At 43.3% G+C, this 21,232-nt stretch overlaps 1 protein-coding gene across 1 annotated transcript in view; it reads right to left on the minus strand.

Annotated features, from left to right (window-relative positions):
* Positions 1-1,966: 1,966 nt before the first annotated feature.
* NT5DC3 (5'-nucleotidase domain containing 3) overlaps positions 1,967-21,232 on the minus strand; it is a 62,137-nt gene continuing 42,871 nt past the window's right edge. Inside the window, exons 10-14 of the mRNA XM_068971479.1 lie at positions 18,652-18,733; positions 17,416-17,502; positions 13,332-13,472; positions 7,264-7,328; positions 1,967-2,219 (exon numbers count right to left, since the gene is read on the minus strand). Of these exons, the coding sequence (XP_068827580.1) occupies positions 1,967-2,219; positions 7,264-7,328; positions 13,332-13,472; positions 17,416-17,502; positions 18,652-18,733 (628 nt within the window). The remainder of the gene's footprint in view (positions 2,220-7,263; positions 7,329-13,331; positions 13,473-17,415; positions 17,503-18,651; positions 18,734-21,232) is intronic.

Consider the following 21,232-nt stretch of genomic DNA (forward strand, 5'->3'; position numbering starts at 1 on the left):
AAAGCAGAAACTATCAGCCCAAAGCACCAGCATATCCTCTGAGGACCCCAACACTGAGCAGTTCTGGACGCCACCTGCACCCCTGAAATGCCAGTCTCCAATACACTCTGATGCTTAAAACCCCCAGGCACTAACAAACAGCCAACAAAGTGCCTCCTGCAGCCTGAAAAAGGAATGGACACCTGTGTTCATAATAAAGGGAAAAAAGAAGGCCAACTGGGCCTATTAGGTCTAGAGCCACCTTCACTATTTTAGTTAAATACAAGAAAAGATCACAGGTGCGCCTGGTGGCTCAGTCAGGAAAGAATCCACCTGTCAGTGCAGGAATGCGCGTTTGACACCTGGGTCAGGAAGATCCCCTGGAGAAGGAGGTCACAACCCACTCCAGTATTCCTGGTTGGGAAATCCCATGGACAGAGGAGCCTGGTGGGCTACAGTTCATGGGGTTGCCAAGAGTCGACTAAACAGCAACAGTCCCATTAAAACACACAGCGTCGTACAACATGCTATAGAAGTCACCTAATTTCTGCACTCGGGCAGGTAGCCTGTGGCAGGCCACGCTCACATTTCCTCAACAGCTGGCTCCACACAAATCCATTAAAAACGCCAAATAAGCGAGCAGTCTCTCCTCAAGCCCCTTTCCTCCGCCCCTGTATCCTTCAGGTTTAAGGATAGGTGCCACTTGCCTTGTCCTCAGAAATGGGAACACTCACTCAGTGAGGCTACTTCCAACTTTGTTTCTCTCAACTTCAATGTCCTTGATCTGCTCCCACCTTAAACACAGACACTAAAGAAATTCCCAAAAGAGACACATAAACATGGCAGGAAAGCAATCTAGAGGGAGAAGGTGGGAGACAGCTAAGCAGAGAGGGCCACCTCCCTCGCTCTGGCTGGATTCAAGCCCCTCTCCTCGGCTGATGAATCAGGAGAGAAGGTATCTGCTCACTGCCCTCCCACGAGGATGGTTTCTGCTAACACACAGTTTAACAAGATTGCAAAACACCTGGTGGGAGGGCGGCCAGGGGTCACCATACGGCATTAAATTATGAGGGCATTTTCTTTCGTTTCATTTTTCATCCTCCAATGAGCAGGTTCAAGCAACACACGTGTGGTGGTAGTGTCAGGGGCTATAAAGCCCTGGGATACCCACCACAAACGCACTGGGTCCTCTCGCTCGTTCACATGTAGCAGCCTCATTCTACAGTCTGCTATTCTGGCAGGACATTAAACCAGAAGCTTTTCTCTCCTTGTCCTCCTTTTCTGAAAGAAAAGAGTGAACCTGCCCACCGCTTGGGGCACCATGGTCCTTCCCCTGCATGGGGCAAGACACAGGAAATGGATACTGAGAACAATCAAGGCCAAGGACTTGCAACTTCTCCTGTTCTTTCTCACATAAGACCTCCAGGGAGGCTGAGTCTGCTGTCAAGGGAGGCACCAGTGTGCCAGAGCCCTAGTACCAGATGTCTGGGAACCAGCTGCCACCTGGGGTCCATCTCTGCTGCTGACACCATGGTATGCTATCCAAGTGCCCACTAAAGCATCAGCAGTTGACCAGTGGATGCACGTCACCGGGTCCAGCACTGGGCGTGTTCAACATTTTCCACGCACTTTCCGCAGAAGAGTTAAGAAGTTTCAAAACGTCACCTGCTGGCATACAGGACATCAAGAAGACTCCCCATCCCAGGAAGTCTGATGCTGGATACAGTACCTTGGGAAACAAGAAGGCTGATCACAGGGTGTCGACAGGAGGCCAGCCGCTGTCCTCTCCCCACGTGCATAGGAGGGTGGGCTCTGTGAGCTCCCTTCTCCACGAGCTGGGGGGTATCTTCCATAATGTACAAAACAGGTATCACTAAGACTATCTGTATCATTTCCAAAAGGGACGCTCACATCCCCGCAGAGTCTGCCCAGCGTGGGGCCATCACCGGTCCTGGCTTTTGGTGCCCAGGGGTGGTGGGGCCGCCAGCTACTTAGCCTGGGCCTCCTGCAGCAGCGGCAGCCGGGCAGCTGGGGGCTGGTCAGACCAGGCGGGCAGCTCATGCTGCAGTGGGGTCCGCCGGGGGTAGAAGGTGTGGCTGACGTCGTAGTTCAGCAGGCAGCTCAGGGACGCCATGTAGATGTCGGCGAACCGCGACAGGCGCCGCAGGAAGTATGTGGGGTTCTGGTCTGTGCGGAACAAGCTCCCAAACTGGGCATTGAAGAAACCTTTGGTCATTTCCCTGAAGAGCCAAGAGAAGAAAAAAAGCAACAGTGTGACTCCCCCAAGGTCTGCTTTTAGTTACTGACATCAGATGACACCAAGATCACTGTTTCACAGAGAAGAGATACACGTAGGACCTTCCCGGTGGTCCAGTGGCTAAGAATCCACCTGCAGCTCCAGGGTATGTGGGTACAATCCCTGGTCTGAGAAGATTCCACATGCCGCTGGGCAACTAAGCCCACGTGCCACAACTACTGAGCCCACGCAATGCAACTCCTGAAGCCAGAGCACCCTAGAGCCTGTGCTCTGCAACAAGAAAAGCCCACACCCCGCACCTAGAGAAGGCCCGCACGTAGCAACAGAGACCCAGTGCAGCCAAAAGATATTTTTAAAGATACATTATATGTTACACATATATATCTATATAACTGAATCACTTTACTGTACATCTGAAACTAACACACTTTTAATCAATTATACTCCAACATAAAATTAAAAGTTAAAAAAATAAGCTACAAAATCCATAAAGATTTTGAATCACTATGTTGTATACCTGAAACTAATATAATATTGTACATCAACTATACATCAATAAAAAAAATTTTTAATCACTGTTTCATATGCTTCAGTTCAGTTCAGTTGCTCAGTCGTGTCCGACTCTTGCAACCCCATGGACTGCAGCACGCCAGGCCTCCTTGTCCATCACCAACTCCCAGAGTCTACTCAAACTCACGTCGATTGAGTCGGTGATGCCATCCCACCACCTTATGCTTGGTCGTCCCCTTCTCCTCCCGCCTTCAATCTTTCCCAGCATCAGGGTCTTCTCAAATGAGTCAGTTCTTCACATCAGGTGGCCAAAGTATTGGAGTTTCAGCTTCAATATCAGTCCTTTCAATGGATATTCAGGACTGATTTCCTTTAGGATGGACTGGTTGGATTTCCTTGCAGTCCAAGGGACTCTCAAGAGTCTTTTCCAACACCACAGTTCAAAAGCATCAATCTTCAGTGCTCAGTTTTCTTTATAGTCCAACCCTGACATCTATATACGACTACTGGAAAAACCATAGCTTTGACTAGACAGACCTTTTTTGGCGAAGTAATGTCTCTGCTTTTTAATATGCTGTCTAGGTTGGTCATAACTTTTCTTCCAAGGAGTAAGCATCTTTTAATTTTTGGCTGCAGTGATTTTGGAGCCCCCAAGAATAAAGTCTGCCATTGTTTCCACTGTTTCCCCATCTATTTTCCATGAAGTGATGGGACCAGATGCCATGATCTTAGTTTTCTGAATATTGAGCTTTAAGCAAACTTTTTCACTCTCCTCTTTCACTTTCATCAAGAGGCTCTTTAGTTCTTAGCTTTCTGCCATAATGGTGGTTTCATCTGCATATCTGAGGTTATTAATATTTCTCCCAGCAATCTTGATTCCAGCTTGTGCTTCATCCAGCCCAGCATTTCTCATGAATATAAGTTAAATAAGTTAATATAAGTTAAATAAGCAGGGTGACAATATACAGCCTTGACGTTCTCCTTTTCCTTTTTGGAACCTGTCTATTGTTTCATGTCCAGTTCTAACTATTGCTTCCTGACCTGTATATAGATTTCTCAAGAGGCAGGTCAGGTGGTCTGGTATTCCCATCTCTTTCAGAATTTTCCACAGTTTCTGGTGATCCACATAGTCAAAGGTTTTGGCATAGTCAATAAACTTTCAATAAATAGATATTTTTCTGGAACTCACGTGCTCTTTTGATGATCCAGTGGATGTTGGTAATTTGATCTCTGGTTCTCCTGCCTTTTCTAAAACCAGCTTGAACATCTGGAAGTTCACAGTTCACGTATTGCTGAAGCCTGGCTTGGAGAATTTTGAGCATTACTTTACTAACGTGTGAAATGAGTGCAATTGTGTGGTAGTTTGATCATTCTTTGCCTTTCTTTGGGATTGGAATGTAAACAAACCTTTCCCGGTCCTGTGGCCACTGCTGAGTTTTCCAAATTTGCTGGCATATTGAGTGTAGCACTTTCACAGCATCATCTTTCAGGATTTGAAATAGCTCAACTGGAATTCCATCACCTCCACTAGCTTTGTTCATAGTGATGCTTTCTAAGGCCCACTTGACTTCACATTCCAGGATGTCTGGCTCTAGGTGAGTGATCACACCATCATGATTATCTTGGTCGTGAAGATCTTTTTTGTACAGTTCTTCTGTGTATTCTTGCCACCTCTTCTTAATATCTTCTGCTTCTGTTAGGTCCATACCATTTCTGTCCTTTATCGAGCTCATCTTTGCGTGAAATGTTCCCTTGGTATCTCTAATTTTCTTGAAGAGATCTCTAGTCTTTCCTATTCTGTTGTTTTCCTCTATTTCTTTGCACTGATCCCTGAAGAAGGCTTTTTTATCTCTTCTTGCTATTCTTTGGAACTCTGCATTCAGATGCTTATATCTTTCCTTTTCTGCTTTGCTTTTCGCTTCTCTTCTTTTCACAGCTATTTGTAAGGCCTTCCCAGACAGCCATTTTGCTTTTTTGCATTTCTTTTACATGGGGACGGTCTTGATCCCTGTCTCCTGTACAATGTCACGAACCTCAATCCATAGTTCATCAGGCACTCTATCTATCAGATCTAGTCCCTTAAATCTATTTCTCACTTCCACTATATAAGGGATTTGATTTAGGTCATACCTGAATGGTCTAGTGATTTTCCCTACTTTCTTCAGTTTAAGTCTGAATTTGGCAATAAGGAGTTCATGATCTGAGTCACAGTCAGCTCCCAGTCTTGTTTTTGCTGACTGTATAGAGCTTCTCCATCTTTGGCTGCAAAGAATATAATCAATCTGATTTCGGTGTTGACCATCTGGTGATGTCCATGTGTAGAGTCTTCTCTTGTGTTTTTGGAAGAGGGTGTTTGCTATGACCAGTGCGTTCTCTTGACAGAACTCTATTAGCCTTTGCCCTGCTTCATTCTGTACTCCAACGCCAAATTTGCCTGTTACTCCAGATGTTTCTTAACTTCCTACTTCATATGCACAGGACTCAAATTAGCCTAGAGTAGCCCTGACTTCTTATTGGGCAAACAGTCTGTTCATCCATCAAAATGGTTCTGACCACATTCCCCACTTAGGCCAGTGGACAGAACACGGCTGAAGGCTCCAGAGGCAAGGTGTGAGCCCCTAAACATGCACACTCCATTTCCCAAACAAAAATGGAAGGTGAAAGAGCCACTTCTGAAGGTCCATAGAAATGGAGAATATTCTCAGAGTCTCCAAACTTCCCTCATCTACAGAACAGGATCAAGGTCCCCTTCTCGTGACGTTATAGTGAGAACTACGTAAGGTAAGAGAAATAAGAGTGTATCAAACTCGAAAGTACTTTAAGAGAGTAACATTATATTACAGCGATGTAAGCACACCTCTACCATCTAATACAGAGCTTCAAGCACCTCCTTGAAGCCTGCATTATAAGCATATATGCATCATATGCCCATCACCCTCTCACCCAACATTTCATACCAATAATCACATTATAATAACCAATACACTCCCAATAACCAACACATTGAGAGGGAGGAGGATCAATTCAGTACAGCCGTGGCTTCTGCAGCCCAGAGGAATGGACTCTGCCCACTTTCCAGGCACACCAGTCCCACCAGACTGCCCACTGCTCAGAGGTCAGAACCAGGCAGTGAGCGCTACCTCCAAACCTTAGAGAGAGCTGTGCTACCTGGGAAGGAGGCGTGGGGGGATCACAAGAGCAGAAATGGCCACATCAACACTGTCCACATACACAGCACCCTCTTCTACAGGGAAGCACAACTGTCCACAAGGCCTCTTGAGAATAATTGCTCCTTTAAAATCTTTACCGTCTAGCCTGAATTAAGTGCCAGATGCTCTAAGCCAAGCCATGGCTCAGATGGTAAAGAATCTCCTTGCAATGCAGGAGATCCAGATTCAATCCCTGGGTCAGGAAGACCCCCTGGAGAAGGGAATGGCTACCCACTCCAGTATTCTTGACTGGAGCATTCCAAGGACAGAGGAACCTGACACACTACAGTCCAAGAGGTCGCAAAGAGTCGGACACGACTGAGCAACTAACACCTTCATTTTCACTTTTCATACACACACACACATATACTAGTCTATTACTCAGCCATAAAAAAAAATGAAACAATGTCATCTGCAGCAACATGGGCAGACCTAGACATTATCACACTAAGTGAAGTAAGTCAGACAGAGAAAAACAAATACCACATATCACTTATATGTGGAATCTAAAAATATAATACAAATGAACTTATTTACAAAACAGAAAGATTCACAGACAGAGAAAACAAATTTATGGGTACAAAAGGGAAAAGAAGAGGGGAAGAGATAAACAAGGAGTGTGAGATGAACAGACACACGCTACTATATAAAATACATACACAAAAAGGATTTACTTACTATATAGAACATGGAACTATATTTGATATCGTTATTCAACATATTCAATCTTTCCTATAACGGAGAAGAATCTGAAGCTGTATACTTGAAACTAACACAACACTGTAAATCAGCTATAGTTTAATAAAAAGCAAAAACAACTTATGCCCTTAAGACAAACACCCATCTGACAGCAGACGGGCTTCCTTCATCAATAAGCATCATGGTTTGAGTGACTGCACACCTAACACAGCAGTGTTACATACAAGCACCAGCACTATAGGAGCCCCAAGGATTCACTGCAGTTCAGAGCCACCTCCAACACTGTTGCACCGGCCACGCCGGGCTGCTGGCTGCCCAAATGGGGAAGTTAAGTGGGACAGAAGGAGGGATGGATGCGGGGAGGGACGGACAGACAACAAACTCAGGGGTGGGCAGAAGGTGGGAGGGAGCTCGCTGCCGCCTCGAGGAAATGTCACTCATCACTAATGGCAGCTGGCTCGTTCTGGATCCTGGGGGTCACAGGCACCCCTGGCAGCTAAGTAAGGCTGTTTTGAGTCCCACCTCTGGCCGGCCTTGGGGAAAGTGTGTGGGCTGAGTGCATGGGGCCATGGTGAAGGATTCACTCCGTTCACAACAGGCCACTCTTACCTCATCTCCTTCCTCTCCTTCTTCCACTCCTGCAAAACCAGCTGTGACTCCGCATCTCTGTGAACCTGCAGGACACAAGCCAATTACTGAGAAGGTTCTGGATACTAATAAACTCATTAGGTCATGAGAATTTTCTAACAGATGGCTCTTCTGGGAGAAATTTTATTCTCCTATTCTCTAAGAGATAGGCACTTGCATGAAATAATACATTTTCAGACTTCCCAGCTGCTGCCCTTCTTCACCAAATGTAGACATAATACGATGACGCAATACAGGGATGCAAGGTCCCTATTAAACTAGAGATATTAAAGTATTATAAAGGCTTTGTATGAGCATAATACATATATGTTCACATAAAATGTATGTGTGTATTATACATGTGTAATGTATCTGTTACACATGTGTGTTACACATATAAATATACACCTAACACACACTACCTAATAGACCCATTTATATATGTCATAAATATATGTACTATACACACACACACATATAAATAGCAGTGAGGAAACTGCAGATTTAACAGGGCATCCACAAATTTCAAGCATGTAGAAACATGTGCATTTGGAAATTAACATGAAACTTTTTCTTTAATTTGTTCAAGGGTAACAATTATAATTGGCGTAATCTTTTTCCCCAATATCACTTTATTAATACCTTTTAAAGTGCTTAAGAGAAAAAAAACCTGTTTTTGTAAAAGGCAAGAAGGCAGAACACCTCAACCAGATGGAAACTGGAGATTTCTCCACGTGGACTGAAATGTGAGCAAAAGGCAAAAAGAAAATGACAGCTGTATGCACCCTAACACATGGAATCTCACAAGTCTCTCTCCAAACCTCCTAGGGTTAAACCGAACACACGAACCAGAGCCAGAGGTGCACGTGATCACAGGGGCCAGGCAGGGTTCCCCCAGTCCACAGTCACAGGGGCAGCCTCAGAACCCGGAGGAAAATGCCAAACAAGCAAACCATCTGCTTTTGACATGGGAGCCAAGGCCCTTCTGTTTATCACGTATGCCCAGATCAAGAGCTTGACCAAGTCACCCGCTACGGGCTGCTGCCACTCAAAACAAAACCCTGAGCTTGTAGTCTCGATTTCCTGCCTGCCACTGTTGTCTACACCAGCAGGAAGCAGCCACCTCTGAATGGCCACTGGATGTGTGTTACTGGAGCACCAGAAGACTGGTCCCTTCTGGGGGTCGCGAGGCAGGTCCTGTGAGTTTGGTTTCAGTGAGCTCTCATATTTTAAGTCAACAAATCACTCACCATAGAATTGAGGCACTACAAAATGTAAGACTAGGTCAAAACTCTGTAGGGCGCCACAGAGAATCTGTTTACATATACGTGAAAGCGAGGCCGCTCAGTTGCGTCTGACTCTCTGCGACCCGTGGACTGCAGCCCACCAGGCTCCCCTGTCCCTGGGATTCTCCAGGCAAGAACACTGGAGTGGGGTGCCATTTCCTTCTCCAAGGTGCCACAAAGAATCTCTCTCTCTCTCTCTCTCTCTCTCTCTCTCTCTATATATATATATATATATATATATATATATATATATATATAAACATAAATATACATACACACACAAGTATGCATGCAAACATACCTATACAGATACACATGCATACATATAGATATACATGTATGCTGCTGCTAAGTCGCTTCAGTCGTGTCTGACTCTGTGCGACCCCACAGATGGCAGCCCACCAGGCTCCCCCGTCCCTGGGATTCTCCAGGCAAGAACACTGGAGTGGGTTGCCATTTCCTTCATACATGTATACATATATGCACACATATATACACACAGGTACATATTCAGCACCTCTGTATGGCGAGCGCTGTGCTAGATACTGAAGATATAAGAAAATGAGATGGAGACCCTGGCAGGGGGCACACCTAGGTAAGCAGACCAGGGCAAAACAGTGTGACCCTGCACAGAACGGGACATCAGTCTTCCCCCCACCTCTGCCCACTTCTCGGCCCACGAACAGGGCCCCTGTGTCCAGAGTGAAGAAGCAGCTTCTCCCTGCGCTTGCAGACAGGAGAATTCTCTGACTAGCGACCAGAAGCAAGATACCCAAAGTGCATCTAGTGCTTTCTCCTTTGGGAACCTAGCGGCCATAGGCCATGTGACTGGGCCTCTCCACTCTCCCCCCAGCCGAGGGCGGGCTACACAGACATGAAGAGACAGTTCCGGTCTCCAAGTCCACGGCACCTTCTCCAGCCCAGCTTCTCCAGAACAGGGCGGGGCCAGGGATGCGGGGCCAGGGATGCGGGATCATCTCCAGCAAAGCCCAAGACTGCTGAAGGGACAAGCGAAGGAGGAAGGCCCCAGAGAGCTGAGCCAGGGAGCACCGCCCCCCCCAAGCAGGGGGCACCCGAGCTCTGGGTGTGTGCACCGCAACCCAGCCTCCCCTCACACTCTCCCATCCAAGGCCCACCCACACCCACCCAGGGCTCCCTCCCACCTGCCGTTTCTTCATCGTTTATCATCTCTCCCATGTGATCAACCTCCTCCCCTGGAGTCTACCCATCATCATTTAAACATGCTGAAGGCTCTCCCATGAGAAGAAAAAGCAGTTTCTCCTTAAGCCACCCCTTTCTCCAGCTCGGATCCTCCTACAAGGCTAAACTTTGTAAGAGAGCAATCTCAAGAGTCTGATACCTACTTTAAAATACTTCAAAGACTGGGTATGACTTAGCTATAATTAACCTTTAAGTGATACCATGCACTCAAGGGTGGGGAGCTAGCACGGGAAAAGACTAACCAGAAGCCCACACCAGAAGCTGATCCTACAGACACCTCAGCCACCTTCAGCCCCTCTCGTTGATTAGCTCACTCAGCCATTTATGGCTACAATCGATGAAAATATACTGTACGGGCTAGCCCACTCCTGCATGGGCAGAATTATTGCCATCTAGCCAGAAGTCTGATAACCTGTACCAGTGGAGACCAAATCCAGCCCACTGCCCACCTTTCTATCATCCTGATGAACTCAAGAATGGATTTTCCTTTTGAAGTTGTTAAAAAAAATTCAAAAGAAAAATATCTTCATGATGCATAAAAATGATATGAAATTAAAATTTCAGTGTCCACCAATAAAATGACAGGGATACAGCTACAACTGCTTGCTCACACATTTTCCAAGGCTGCTTTCATGCTACCAGCATGGAGTTGAGACCATACGACCTCCAAGACCCACACAATGGCTAGCTGGCTTGTTGCAGAAATCTGTCCAACCCGGGCTAAATGTGGCTCTAACATGGTTACCCGAAAAATTTGATACCACCACACCATCCACCAGCATGACCACCATGAACAGTACCACTCAAGAGGGCACTTCAAGGCTAATGAGCAAAAATTCTTCTTTATAGCTACTTCCTTAAATTCAAAAATTAAATACTTGCAGTTAATTCATCAGACCTAGCTCCAAGTAACACTTTTGGCTACCAAAAGGAAAAAGGAAAAAAAAAAAATCACACCCAACTTCAAGGACCAATTTCTCTTCTCAGAAAATAGCATCCAGAAAATGTGCTATGTGCACATTATCAGAAAAAGAGGAGCTACAGAAACATCTGACACAGGTCGCTGGAATAATGTACAGTTTTCCAGGTGAACACAGGGATCGGGGGAGAGGAGAAAGGGAACAGGAAGCACAGTGAGAAATGCCGCTCATTTGGGTAACTTTTTAATCATCAATCACCTTCCTCTATGTCCTAGAGAATCCACCCAGACAGAAAGCTGGAAAAGGAAACCAAAGCTAAACCATCTACCTGCAGGCTGCATCTGTGCATCTGACCAGCTGCCCACATCACAGGGAGACTGCACCTAAGGCGAGCGCTCTGGCTATACATGAAAGCTCTAAACCGCCCAGTAAAACAGCACTTCAGTGCAGTGCCCCAAAGCAGGGACTCAGGCACCACACAGCCCAGGTTGAAGTCCTTGCTCTGTTGTTTTATGACCTTGGACATGTTACCTAACCTCTCAGACACCCAGTTTCCTCATTCTAAAGTGGAAAATTGTACACAGGACAGCTGGGATGAGTGAGGAGTAATGTTGCAGAGCAAGCGCCCAGCACAACGCCCAGCATCTAGAGAGCAACTATTATTACGTGTGACCTATGCACGGACTTGAAGCTGCAGTAACCCAGAATCCATGCCTTTTATTTTTAGATAATCACCTCACAGACAAGCACAGGAAGGGAAACAGAACCAGTCCTCATCAGAGGCGAGCCAAAGAGCAACACAGCCAAGACAAGCTGGAAGCAAGGTCCAGGGGACGTGCAGGGCCCCATGCCCTGGAAGGTGTGCGCCCTGGAGTAAGGGCCTGGCGTTCCCTGGATCCCTGCCTGAGCTCGCTGCCAGCTGGGCCAGGCAAGGCGGTTCCCTGCCTGTTTCCAAAGCAGGCTGGCAGGCTGTGGGTACCAGGCCATGGCCAGAGGCTGCAGGTGTGTTAGCCAAGACAGCAGGCATCCATGCCCCTTATCCTAAGAGTCAGCACTCATGCTGAGACACTGATGGCCAGGCCAGCTGAACCAGGTGAGAAATCAAGGTGTCTCATGAGACTTGGCGGGGGGGGGGGGGGGGGGGGGGGCGGGGGCGGGGGGAAGAGGTGGCGGGGTGGAAATTACCAAAATGACTTTCCTCACTATCTGCCTAAAACTGGCTATGTAACTCACAGAAAGAAAGAAAACCACCACTGAACGCCAGTGAGCCAGCAAACTGATTCAAAGCAGACAAAAGCTGCCGGCAGAGATCTCGATTTTTGCTCTGAGACTCTTCCCAGCAAGCCATGGTGTCCAGCCTGAAGTGTTCATTCCCTTTCACAGATGCGGAAACTGAGGCCCAGAAAGGAGAAGTCCCACAGCAGGCTAAAGGCAGCAGCAGGACTGGACCCAAACACTAGGCAGAGGTTCCCAAACCCCACTCCCCACAGAATCTCTCTCAGTGGGGCCTAGGTGGAGCAGTAAGGACTCTGGAATTCCCCATATGGGCCCCACAAAACTCTTTCTCCAAATGGCTTTGGCAGTCATTTTTAAAATTTTCTTTAGGGAAAATGGCAAGATTCTTTCAGGGGCAAAATCACCCCAGTGGTTATTCTGCAGGATGACTTCTGCCTCATACTTTAGGACCACAGTTGAACAGAAAAATATCTGAAATAACTCTGATCAGTGGACTAACCTCAGGCTTAAAGAAAAAGTAGGGGATGATTTCCCTGGTGGCCCAGTGGTTAAGAATCCACCTGCCACTGCAGGGGACACAGGTTCAATCCCTGGTCCAGGACAATCCCACGTGCTGAGGAGGAACTAGGCCTGTGTGCCACAACTGTACTGAGCCTGTGCATTCTAGAGCCTGTGCTCAATGAGAAAAGCCACCACAATGAGAAGCCTGTGCACCACAGCTAGAGTAGCCCCCCCTTGCCACAACTAGAGAAATTCTGCACGCAGCAATGAAGACCTAGCAGAGCCAAAACCAAATAAATAATTCTTTAATAAAAAGAAAAAGTAAAACAACCTAGATGTCCATCAGCAGATGAATGGATAAGGAAGCTTTGGTACATATACACAATGGAGTATTACTCAGCCGTTAAAAAGAATTCATTTGAATCAGTTCTGATGAGATGGATGAAACTGGAGCCGATTATACAGAGTGAAGTAAGCCAGAAAGAAAAACACCAATACAGTATACTAACACATATATATGGAATTTAGAAAGATGGCAATGACGACCCTGTATGCAAGACAGGAAAAAAGACACAGCTGTGTATAACGGACCTTTGGACTCAGAGAGAGAGGGAGAGGGCGGGATGATTTGGGAGAATGGCATTCTATCATGTATACTATCATGTAAGAATTGAATCGCCAGTCTATGTCTGACGCAGGATACAGCATGATTGGGGCTGGTGCATGGGGATCACCCACAGAGATGTTATGGGGAGGGAGGTGGGAGGGGGTTTCATGTTTGGGAACACATGTAAGAATTAAAGATTTTAAAATTTAATAAAAAAAAAATAAAAAAAAAAATAAAAAAAAAAAAAAGAAAAAGTAGGAGAGAAAAAGAATTCCAAACCTGCATCTGCTCCAATAACCCGGTCAGGGTCTGTAGCCAGGTCATAGTTTGAATGTACTGCTCCGTGTTCATGATTTTCAGCTCGGATCTTAATTCTGGGATAATTGCACCCGTTCGCCAGCCATGCTTCAGGGTCAAGTCCTGATTGCAAAGATCACAAAAAGTCAACATTCATCACAACAGAATTGAAACCATTTCATTACCTTTCCCAGACACAACAGGCATTCATTGCATTAATTTTAATTGTAATGGTTGGTCATTAACCAAGCCAAACTCAATGAATTATACTTAATTAAAGCAAATTTAGCCCCAGGCTTTGGCAATTTCCCTCCCCCCCAAAGAAAGTTTCTGTTCCAGAAATAATTGCTTGAGTCACAGCTCCCACAGAAACACAGGATCGCCAATCGTTAACCACAGTCTCTAAAACAACAATTAGGTTAGGGGCAAAAGGAGGGTCAATTGAAATGCTACTGAAGGTTTTCATTCAATCCACCCACAGAACGCTGGGGGACACCGATGGCACCCAAGCCTCCTGGGTTATGGGAAATTTCAGACTTGGAATGATCACTCAGTACCAACCAACATACATGATCGTGTCTTCATCCCAAATACTGTACTCCTATGATACGACAATAAGCCAGAATATCTGATATAAGTTATGTCCTGGCAAATCTAAGATATACAATCACCATATTGAATGGCTGTTCATTTTCTCATTTGACAAACATTTATTAAATACTACTGTTTGCCAGGCCCTGTGCTAGAAACTGAGAATAAACTAGTGAACAAAAATAACAAACCTCTGCTCTCATGGGAAATACAGACCAAAAAAATAAGCAAGCAAATATACAATGGCAGGTGGTAAGAAACACAATGGACAAAAATCAAGCAAAACAAGGACTTCCCATTTTACATGGAGTAAGAAGGCCAGGCTAACAAAGGGACATTCAAGCAGAGGTCTGAAGGAAAGGACAGTAAAAGTAGGTAAATGTACGGGAGGAGAAAATTCTGGCTGGAAAAAGGGCGAGTGCAAAGACCCCGGGGCAGGAACATGCTGGGAGCAGGGTGTGCTAAGAAACAGCAAGGCAAGGAACCTAGGGCAGAGGAGAGAGAGGGCAGAGGCAGGAGGTGCCTTCAGAGAGGGAGGAGAGGTTGGGGAAACAGCTCAAGCACAGCAATTGCGGGAAGCCAGGCTTTTACTCTAAGGGAGAAAGGGATACTTCTAAGGAGAGCACTTTTAAGGACAGAAGTGGTATATAGTTTACTATTTTGAAAATTCACTCTGGTTACTCCCCTAAAGCTAGAATCCCTGCTCTACAAGTCCTAAGGATGCCTATCTTCTTCCATGGTTGAATTTCTTTAAATCTTTCAATAATTCTCCTTCTCCTAAAATATATGAAACCCTACATACAGCACAGTTTTCTAAATATTCCCAGTGGTGGCAAACTTTTCAAGATGGATCGTATTTCTGACAATAGGTAAAAAGTCAACTGGAACACTCCTAAGACTAAAAGTACATGACAATGAATTAATGATAACGAAATTAATTTTCTCCAGTGCCTCAAGCTGGCTCTCAAATATATCCCAAAGGGCGCATCTAAGTTTATTTTGAGAGACTGCAGCAACATTGAAAGCATCTACTTTCTCAAGGGATTCCTTTGAAGGGTAATATTCATTGCCCACATAATCTCTGACACGTTCATCAATTCTGGTCTGATCACTTTAAAATTGTGGTTTTCTAACTCCAGGATGGATTCAAATATATGCTGCCTACAAGACCATTTATTTTAGAGCTAAGAACACACAGAGTTGAAAGTGAAAAGACTTTTAAAAAAGACATTCCACACAAATAGTAACCAAAGCAAAAGTGGCTATCCTAGTATCAGGCAAAATAGACTTTGGGTCAAAAATAGTTACAAGGCACAAAGAATGACATTACATCATGATAAAAGAGTCAAGTCACCAAAAATATATAACGATTAAAAGCACATATGAACCAAACATCAGAGGTCCAAAATATATGACGCAAACATTAACAGAGCTGAAGGGAACAAGAGACAACTTTACAATAATAATAGGAAACATCAATAGCCCACTTTCTATAATGGATAAAATAAGCAGACAGATCAAACAAGAAATACAGGGCCTGAACACCACCACAGATCAATCAGAACACTCCACCCAACAAAAGTAGAATACAATAGTTTTCTCAAATGCACATGGAGCATTCTCCAGCAGCAGCTGTATTTTAGGCCACAAAACAAGTCTTGATTAGTTTTAGAAGACTGAAATCATACAAAGTATCTTTTCTTATCACTAAGAATGAAATTAGACGTCAATAGCAAAAGGAGAAACTGAAAAATTCAGACATATGTGGAAATTAAAAGACACTCTTCAACAACCAATGGGTCAAAGAAGAAATCACATGGAAAATTAGAAAAATACCGTGGGACAAGTTAAAATGCAAACACAACATACCCAAGTTTATGGGACACAAAAAAAAGCAAGACTAAAATGAAAATTAACACCCTAGCCATTTAGATTGAAAAAGAAAGATCTCAAAACAACTTAACTTTATACCTAAAAGAACTAGAAAAAGAACAAACTAAACTGAAAGCTAGCAGCACAAAAAGAAATGGTAAAGATTGGAGCAGAAATAAATAAAATAGACAATATAAAAACAACAGAGAAAAATCAATAAAACTAAGAATTGGTTCTTCAAAAAAAAAATCAACAAAATTGACAAACCATTAAGTTTGATAAGAAAACAAGAAGACTTAAATTACTAAAATCAGAAACGAAAGTGGTGACATTACCACCAATTCTACAGATTAAAAAAAAAGATTATAAAAAAGTACTGTAAACTACTGTATGCCAACAACTTGGATAATCCAGATGAAATGGACAAATTCCTAGAAACACACAACCTACCAAGACTGAATCATGAAGAACTGGTAAACCTGAACGGACCCCTTACTAGGAAGAAGACTGAATCAGGAATCAAAAACCTTCCAACAGTGAAAAGTCCAGAACCGGATGGTTTCACTATTAAACATAAAAGAATGAACACCAATCCTTCTCAAATTCTCCCAGAAACTGAGGAAGATGAAACTCTTCCTAACTCATTCCATGAGGCCAGCGACGCCGTGACATCAAATTTTAGTAGGGAAAGCTGAGAACAACACTGATGGCTGGGCCCCAACCCCAGAGCTTCTTTATAACTCGGCAGGTCTGGGGTGAGGCCAAGAATTTGCAGTTCGAACAAGTTCCCAGGTGATGCCAATGTCACAGGGATAACACTGGACAAACAACTGCAATGTGAAGCTTCGCCTAGCACTAAGACCTGTCTCTGTGTAGGGGGGATCTCATGGGGCCAGGTACCCACATGCCTCCTGGGTAGCACAGTTATTAGGTTTCTACTTTACTAAGCACTTTTGTATACATTCACGTATTTCACTCTTCGTATAAATGAATTTTATTTATATATAAATACATATACATAAATACATTCCACAAGGAACCAAGGGTGGTAATAAGTGTGACTCATTCATTCCTGTGCCAATTATAAATTAAGTCATAATTCAAGTCCTGAGACACTCCAGTCATTCCAAAGGGCATGAAAGCCTCATTTTCACCTAATAGCCATTTCCTAGAAATAGCTATTGTACTTTTTACATTGTGTACTCTTTCAAAATGACTATCAGGCAAAAGAAACCCAGACTGATATTTACAAGCTTTTACAGACCATTTGTATGTTTCTGATGCTTAACAAAGGAAGGAAAAGGAAACAACATTGTCATTTATTTCCTACCTTTTTAAACGGAAAGATTTTTTTTCTGAGTAAAGATTTTTTTGATAACCTAAGAAAATTGTTAATTTCCATCATTTTCCCAAAATTCTTCTATTTCATGACTCTGATCCATTTGGTTTGGTAAAATAGAGACATTAAAAAAAAAGCAGCAAGAAATATGGCCCAGTTCTCATTTTTATGAAAGTATGAAAACAGTCTTAAATAAGAGATAAACTCCTCAATAAGTGGGCCTAAGACTGTACCCAACAAAGAAACAGGAAATAAGTTTCTCACCGCCAGGTCACTATATATATGGTCACCAAAATACAACACTTTGGAGCCCCTCCATCCAGTAAGCTTCAAAAATTCATATAAATTGCCCTGCAATAACAGAAAAATATGGGTGTTATATTGCATTATATGACAGGTAAAAGGCCTGTACACCCCACGGCCCATGATACCTACTTTTTTTTAAACTTAAAATATTTTTGCTTTTACAGTTTAAGTATCGAAATATTAAGATAAAAGGCATTCATGTGAAGTCTTTCAGCCCTTTCTTCTAAGTCAAATGTACTTTTCAGGAGGGGTTCATATTGTATACCTATCTAAAGATCTCTTTTTTACATTTAACATTCTGCCATTTATTGACTATGTCAATAAATATTCTCCTGCCATGTAATTTCAGCAGCTGAGACTACCCATGATTCGTTTCATCAATTATCTGATACTAGACATTTACCTTGCTACCTATTTTGTAAGTAACATCATGATAAACACTCTTTAGCAAAGCTTTAGCTAACTCTTATTAGTTTTCTTCAGCTAGCTACATCTTAATCATTTTCTTCCGCTAGCTTCCTAGATGGGGAATGGCTGTATCCAAGCTAATCTTTCAGGCCTAGAAAATATACTTAGTGCCAAATCCAGCAGTCTGTTACATATACAACAGGTATGAACCAGTTGGACAGTACATAATACAAGGAATGTACTACATGGTTCAGAAAAAACTATACAGTGCTCTTCTGTAATTTTATGTTATAATTATACAAATATAAAATGTTTAAAGGATAAAATTTAAAAAACTAATTTCAGTAACACAAAAATGGACAGCGATTCCATCATCTACTCAACACGGGAAAGCTTTACATGAAAGCAAAATATATCAAAACTATACCTAAAACACAGTTCATCAGGAAATAATTACTAATTGGGGTAAGATGCCATGTGATTAAACACTTCTTAAAGAGAAACTTCTATTTTACAACTGGCATTCTAAATTTTATATCCTACAGAAAAAAATGCTTAAAAATATATTTTTTAAAGCTGCTCAATTTTGAGTTAATTCACACAGAGCACATTAAAAATATAGTGACTTTAGCTTAAATTCTGCCACCAAGTTTTAAACAGTCAATTCAAGCAGAGCCCCCAGGACTGTGCCTGACACACAGTGAGCCTCAGTGAATGTGGGCCGTTACATCATTATAACTGATCACAAAGCACAGCGACTGAAAGGACAGATGGGTCACGAGATACCTGCTTGTAAATCTGGCCTTTCTGCAGCTTGTAGATTTTATCCCAGAGTAAGACACCTTTCTCATTCACCTTTCGGAAAGGTCTAACAACAGAAACAGGAAACGTTACCATGTGTGGTAGCAACGCAGGCTGTGTGCTGGATGAAAAACTGCACGGTTACCCACCCGAAGCGAGAAACGAGCCCCACAACCCAAACCAAACCCCACCACCACGTTCCCCAGCCTCGTGCAAACCATCCCATGCTGCAGACCACGGGATCCAGGAGGGGTTACTGAAAAACGAACGCCAGAGTCAGATGAATTTGGAAAATACTGTGCCCTAGATACGTCCCTCTTTAAAAGTTACCGATGGTTCTGAAAAGCCCTCCTACAAAGAAACTTTCTTTAACCCAGATTTTCAAACTTATTCAACCATGCAGAAAACGTTTTACCAAAAATAAAGCTTATAGAAATACTGCTTATTACATCCAGCTTTGCATTTAAAATGCAGCCAGTCTAGATACAAGACACATCAGAGAATCGAGCATATTATTTTATGATGAAAAATAGGAAAAACAGAACAAAGGCCTCATTCCTCAACCTGGATGTGCTAGTCCAAAAACACACAAGCTTTATTTGTTCTTTTTCTTTATTTAGGTAACACTTATTTGAACGGCTTTTCTGGTGAGAAAAATACAAACTCACTGTAAAAAACATCTGGAAAATGTAGACAAATACAATAAAGAAAAAGAAAATCATCCATAATTCCAGTACCCAGGTAGAAACACATGAGTTCAGTCCATATCTTTTGGTCTTTATGTATCTGTTCTCTTTCTCTTTTTTATGAATATAAAATGAGGATCATTTCTGGAAACTGCTATGTATCTTTTCTTCTCCAAGGCTGTGAGCAATTTCCCATGTGATTCATACATCATTTTTTACAGTCAGGAGATATGTTCACTGCCTTTAAAAAAAAAAAAACTTCTTTTTTAATGACTGCATAATATCTTCTCATACGGATGTTCCTTAACCTTCATCATTATAAATAACAGAAGGATGAATACAGGTAGAGGATTTTTAATCCAGACATCTAGAGTGAGAGCGAGTGAGCTGTGCTGGGTTCCTCCAGGGAAATCTAATAATCTAAGACCCATCCTGCCACTGTGCAAAAACATGACACAGGAGGGAGGTCCATGGGGAAAGGGGAGATGAGGTCCTTCCCCTGACCACCTCCCTGAGATCCAAAAAGAAAAGGCCAGAGAGCATTTTATCACTGACCAAGCAGCCAGTCAGTGATTACAGCTACAGGCACATCTACATCTAACTCTAAAACCTACAGATTGAACATTCTCTTAAATTCTCAGTCCCTGCACATTGTTCCTGGTTTTGCCTTTTCTTCCAGGAGCCACTGTGACATTCAGGAAACTAGAATTTAGCATCACAAGAGGAATTTAATCCACTCAACGCTGACTACAGGACACCGAATTATCAAGCTTTAAATCACCTAGCACAGGAACTTCCCTGGCAGTCCAGTGGTTGAGATTTTTGCCTTCCGGTGAAGAGGGTAGAGGTTTGAGCCCTGCTCAGGAAACTAAGTTCCCACATGCCTTGCAGCCAAAAACCGAAACATAAAACAGAAGCAATATTGTAACAAATTCAAAAAAGATCTTCAAAATGGTCCACATCAAAAAGATCTTGACAATAGAAAAAAAAAAAAAGACACACCCCATCATGGATACAGTCTTATTGTTAAAAAATAAATCACCTAGCAGAGCAGGGAAGACTGCATGGTTACCTATTGCAGGACAGAGAAATGTAGCTAAAAATGTTTCAAATGTAGGCCATTACTACACAGATAGGAATCATTCCTATAATCCCAGTGCAGTAACTCTCAATGCCATAGACATTTGGGGACAATGACTTCCCTGGTGGCTCAGATGGTGAAGAATCTGCCTGCAATGTGGGAGACCTATGTTTGTTTCTGACTTGGAAGATCCCTAGGCGAAGGGGATGGCTACCCACTCCAGTATTCTTGCCTGGAAAACTCCATGGACAGAGGATCGTGGCAGACTGGCCTACAGTCCATGGGTCACAAAGAGTTGGACATGACTGAGCGACTAATACCCTCCTGGTGAACAGGTCAGTCCTGGATGTTAAAGAGACATTGCAGGACACTTGACCCTACCCTCACCCCACCCGCCACTAAATGCTAAGAGCACAACCCAAACTCCCATGCCTCTATTTCCCAAAGCGACCATGGCAGAAAGTCTTTTATCTAAGTCTGGGTAGAGATTTACTCCATTTGATGCAAAACCTGTGTTGCAGAGAACTTTTGCAAAATCTAGGGACACTTGGTGCACCATTTAGAGTTCTGTTTAAAGAGCTACTTACCAGGTGGTTTGCTGTTGCTGTTTTGTTACACTTCACAATGCATCCACATAGAGAGATCTAATTTACTATGTGATGTTAAGTTTGGATTTTAACTGCTGTCGATCATTTTCTTAAAGACTGACTCATAGGACTGACTAGCCTGAGTTAAATTGAGAACTGCTTCAATAATAAGCTATCTGCTGTGTACACACTCATCCTACCTTTTTCCCAAT

The sequence above is a fragment of the Capricornis sumatraensis genome, chromosome 4, assembly GCF_032405125.1.
Source record: "Capricornis sumatraensis isolate serow.1 chromosome 4, serow.2, whole genome shotgun sequence".
Taxonomy (NCBI): Eukaryota; Metazoa; Chordata; class Mammalia; order Artiodactyla; family Bovidae; genus Capricornis; species Capricornis sumatraensis.